The 5443-nt window shown below is 31.8% G+C and overlaps 1 protein-coding gene across 1 annotated transcript; it reads right to left on the bottom strand.

Moving 5' to 3' along the window:
- Positions 1 to 1590: 1590 nt before the first annotated feature.
- LOC127738121 (voltage-dependent calcium channel gamma-8 subunit-like) lies at positions 1591 to 4086 on the bottom strand. Its single transcript, XM_052249254.1, has 3 exons — positions 3636 to 4086; positions 3101 to 3250; positions 1591 to 2223 (listed from the first exon to the last, which is right to left on the bottom strand). Exons 1-3 carry the CDS (start codon positions 3844 to 3846, stop codon positions 2021 to 2023), a joined length of 564 nt encoding a protein of 187 aa, XP_052105214.1. The 5' UTR covers positions 3847 to 4086; the 3' UTR covers positions 1591 to 2020.
- Between the last annotated feature and the right edge of the window lie 1357 nt (positions 4087 to 5443).

Raw genomic sequence — 5443 nt, 5'->3', positions numbered from 1 at the left:
TATTTCAAGCATTCCTGTCAAGTTTTGTCATAATCAGTTCAATAGTTTAAGAAAAATCTAGTATAATGTAAGACGACATCTCAAGCGATTCGAGCAAAGTTTCTTCGAAAAATCCAAACCAAGCCGCATCATGATAGAATATAATGTGGACCAATAAATGATCAAATAGTTATCTCATCTGCCTACAAACAGTTGAATATGATACAAATGATGACTTTAGGATGATAAATACTACTAATGGACCTCTTTGTCTTCCTTATAAGGTCTCTTTTGGTCCATTTATATCTCTCATTTCCTCAAAATTTCTACTTTTTAGGCCAATAAATAAAAAATTTGGGGTAACTTTCACTCATTTATGATAGAAATGTTATAATAATTGATTAATTGAAGTATTCAAGCTGAATGAACTATCTGTATAAAAGTTTACTGTCTCCAAGGAGGTTTCAATAAGTCCTTACGTAAAACTTAAATTTACGCCGCGTTCCAGAGAGGGACACACAAAGCTTCTCTTTTGGTGAATAATTTGTTGTTACTGCTTTAAAAATACTTTCATTTACTTAAAACTATATATCTATTAAAGTATTTCTTAGGAAAATTTTTCTAGTAAAGCAGAATATGAGAAATAAGGAGAAAAAGCTCCCCAAAACTCTAAGTATGGCTTGATCTGTCAACTAATATTCATGGTAAAGTCCTATTTCAAGGAAATTTTCTCATAAAATGTGTTTTGGAGACTCAATCCACTCAGAATATTTCATTATTTGTAATATTTCACTTAAATAGCAAGAAATTTTAACACATGAGAGAACTCACAAGGTCAAAGGTGCATGTACAGCTTCCCATATTAGGTGTAATACCACCATTGATTTTCCCCTATTAGTCTTTGTTAAATTTGCACTTTTCAAAAAATTGTGCAGAATTCATCTTTGTTTCAAATAAAGAAATACTTGGCATGAGTAAAGTTTTATCCTGTCCAGTACTATAGAAAAAATTTCACATAACATTTCATTGCATATAAGAAAATAACCATCACTGGAAGTTAACCAATCAAATGTTCCCCCTTTTTTAACCTGTGTACAAGCTTTAGTAACCATGTAACCTCAAGTATCCAAAATATTCTATAGAAACCCCAAATAAAAAAATAATGGTGCTTTGAAATACCCAAGATATATGTTTATGACCCAGAAATGTTTTACTGCAATGAAATGTAAGATCAATTACCTACAACTGTCAAATTCAAGGGAATATTTTTTTTCGACCTATTTTCGTATGCAACCGGATGTGACGTACTATGATTTGGTGGTATTACACCTTAAGTCTTGCATGTAGCAGAGCCTTATCAGTATAATACCTTATAAAAATGCGGATATGTGCTATGATTGCAAATGAGACAACTATCTGGATAAGGATGTGAATATTTTATACAGGTCACCTCACGGCCATCAGCAATGAACCAAACTCATAACGTATAGCATTAAAGCTACAAAAGGACCCTGTTTGGCATAATGTGAAACAATTTAAAAGAGAAAAAAAACTATGTTAAAACAAGGAACTAAACACAAAAATGGAAAACTAGTTATGTATAAATACATATCATAAATAAAACTTTATTCACATATGTGTATCATAAATAAAACAAGTTTGGTAAGTATCAAGCATACTGGATCATTGCATACACAATTTTGGTTCAACAGTCATTGCATATATGAAGAACTCATCATTAATATTAAATTGTAGCAAACTAATTCTACACAACGCTTCTTATAATAGTCCAGAAAATACAGTTTAGTTGACATTCAAATGTACAGTTCATATCCAATCTGTAGATATTCTTAACATGCCGACTGTTAATACCAGCAGAACTCGATATCGAGGGAAATATACGTTGTAAACACTATAATCAAAACTTAATAGGTCAATACTTTTGTAACCTCCAAAATGACGATCTTTTTTTACATTAGTAACACAATTTTAAATCTGTTGATTCCTACTGTAATCTGAGATTAGAAGCAAGTGTAAAAATTTATGCAGATGGTTTAGTTCCTCCTCCTCCTCCTCCTCCGCCTTTACCTTCTACAATCATCAACACCCCAGCAACAATTTCTAGCACAAGGGCGACAATCGATAGAGCAAATGAATAACCCAACTTATAGTCTATAGTGACATTTTCTGGCCACTTGTCCACTTTGGCACCAAAAATTATAACGCCGATCAAATAAAATACCCCTGAAATGAAAAGTAATGGTTTATTAAGAAATTGTTCATCTGAAGTTCCATTTAAAGTTTTATAACATTTATTAATAAATCAGTTTTATTTTAATAGTATTTATAACAAGTACTCTACGTATCTGAATTTCGATGTTTATTGAATGACAACAGAGAATATCAAACTTTTCTTCAAATAATGTTTCTGAATTGTCTAAATAAAACGGTCTCACGACGTGGCAAAAATTGTAAGGTTCCGTTCACATATACACGAATTTTTCGAGTTTGACAATTGCATATCACCGTCATGACAACCTTGAACTTTCCTAAATCTGACGGTCAGTATTTGAGTGATCACACTCCTGATTTTTACCCGATTTTCTTAAATTCTAGTCATGGTTTGTTCGATGTAATTAAACTCTTAAGACCATCTCAGTTGATAGACTTCTAACAATTTCAACCTGTGGGCATTGTTTTCACTCGAGCTAAAACCCACGACGGGAAAGTAACCGTGATAGATTGTCCATCTTCTATAGAAAGCCAAACTATGTTTAGTATTAAACTCATTGGGAGTCATATTATTGGTTTTATCGTATGAATTGTTACATTTTGTCATGCCAGGGTCTTTTGACTTTAAACATGTTCTTTACGGGATTTTCTATCTCTTCTTCTGACTGATACGAGATGTTACCTGTTGGTTGATTAAGAAATTCCGCCAAAAGGGAAAATATGGCAGTGGCAGTCCTTGTTTTTGTGCGTTGAGAATTTGGCTTTGATTTCGGCGGCAGCGTGTGACTAAGCAAGTAACAGCCATTATATATCTTCGCTAACCACGTTACACAAACACCAGTCAACACCTGAACAATAATTAAAATAAGTTATATTGAAAGATAAATACCTGTAGCGATGCAGATAATAGCAACTGCAATGGCAACTTCTCCATTCTTCTGACATTTGCTAACAAATATGTACAGTATAACTAAGAAAAAGGAAACTAAAATGCCGAAAAATCCAAAAGTGACAAATGCCTGAACTACACCATACCAATCTGAAACAGATAAAACATAATTAGTATGAATATTAATACTGTTTTTCTTCTATATGCAGACTTAAAGGGTACATATTGATAGGCTATGGTTATTTGATGAGAAAATATAACTGAATTTTTTATTTGGTGCTCCGTTCCAAAAAAAAAAACGTAGTAAATTTTGAAGCGTAGATATGATTTAATCAGACAGCTTTTGGTTTTTCAGTATGAAAAAATAATCGTTTTTTAAATTTTGAGTGATTAATGAAATTAGTGAAACTAAGATATTCATTCTTTGATTCTAAATTTACCTTTACAGTTAAGCAATTGAAAATAATACAATGTGGTTATTATCCAGATGCTTCCAATTCTGATAAAAAAAACCGAATACGATCCTCCAACTCACCGTTCGCAAAGCCGTCTATAGTTTGACATCCCGTCGGAATATCTGTTTCTCCACATATTCTCCATAATCCATAATGAGTATTTCCTACATCCTCATAAACCCAATCAGCTGTCGTATAGGAAATGCATGTAAATAAAGTAGCAATTAACAATAAAATAAAAGCTACTTTGCACAAAATAGATGCTCCCTTAAAATCATCAACCACTCCCATTTTTTATAAATGACCGAGTTGCTCCCGAACTGCAGATTATAGATTGACACTGTTGATGGCATCATTTTAGTTTTATAAATGTTTGTCGTCAAAACAAATACTTCCACAGCAAAAAACTTTATTATCAATGCGTTGTTAACCAATTTATTTTAAAGACGAGTGGAATCCATCCTTGCTTGACAACATACCGTTATTGAGTCTGCGTATTGGATGTTAGTACATTATCTGATTTGCATGATTGTGTCGGTAATACAGAACTTTCAAGATGATAGATTTTAAAATTTTATATTCATATTTTTGTTTCAATAGTCAACGCCTACTTAAATTGATAAAGGTTTAAAACTTTTGATAAAACATTTGATTCAGTTAAAAGTGTGATTTAGGTTAAAATTGATTAACATTTATGACTCTGTACATTCGCACTGACATTAACATCAAATTAGATCAAAATGACTAGAGAATGCTTATTTACATGATATTTATTCAATTTTGTGCTCCTTTTGTTAGTTCTTTTAATGATTTTAAAGAGGAGAAGAATGTACTTAAACTAGTTAAATCCCTCTACATATTCATGTGCCTGTCTCAAGTCACATCTAAATGGTTTGGTTACTAAGAGAATTCGTGTTAATGGTAGAATAAGATGGTGTATTTCAATTTTTTTCTTCATTCAAGATACGAGTTATTTTTATTATTGTACTGTTTTTATGGAGATTTTACGTCTTCATTCTGATCAGACTTGTATTTATGCATCCCATACAGCAAAATGGACACATTGTCCAATGATACCACTTGAAACTTATAAACAATAATTTTTCTTTATTCTTTTAAACTACATGCATGGAATGTAACAAATTTAAGGGGGAAAAGAAGTCCGAGAAGCTCAAAATAGGTCAAAGTGAATATATATTATAAGCTACAAATATTTTGTGATTAATTTGATACGGAATCTATCTTTTAATGAAAGTAACAAGAAAACTGAAATTTGATCGAATATTATCAAAAAATGTAGGTTTAGGCAATCCAATTATTTAAAATTCATACGTGTTGTGTGCCAGATAGGTCTGTAAGGTTATTACCATGCTCACGTTAAGAAAACCTTGAAACAACTCACCAATCATCCCGGTCGACTTACTTTTCAAAACTTATCTATTGTATTAATGGTTCATTTGTCCTCGACTAGAATGTGTATGAAATAGTTGTCATTAGACGTTAAGCAAGCACAATCAATCATGAAAAGAAGCAAATCAGTAATCTCTGTACTTGAAACATTTGCAATATTCTTTTGTAATGAAATCACTTCATAATCTTTTTTGTACAATTTTCGTTTGATTACGGAATACAAAAGCACACGAGAAGAAGAAAAATGCACCCAAAATGACAGCTCAACTTGACTTTTTATCACGTAATTAGGGCCAATTTCGCCTTAATCTATTTCACGCCTATTCAGTCTTTACTTGAATTCCTATTGTCATAGCTCCATGCGTGTACTTTACGGTTTTAAAAAATATTATGGATTATTTCTAAACAGAAGGGCAAAACGCAAAAAAAGATAGGACAAACCCCCATTTTTACAGATTTTGGCAAATTTAAGTATTTA

The sequence above is a fragment of the Mytilus californianus genome, unplaced genomic scaffold (assembly GCF_021869535.1).
Source record: "Mytilus californianus isolate M0D057914Y unplaced genomic scaffold, xbMytCali1.0.p SCAF_4, whole genome shotgun sequence".
NCBI classification, from domain to species: domain Eukaryota; kingdom Metazoa; phylum Mollusca; class Bivalvia; order Mytilida; family Mytilidae; genus Mytilus; species Mytilus californianus.
Note: the sequence above shows the minus strand (reverse complement) of the source record. Positions and strands in the feature narration are given on the sequence as shown.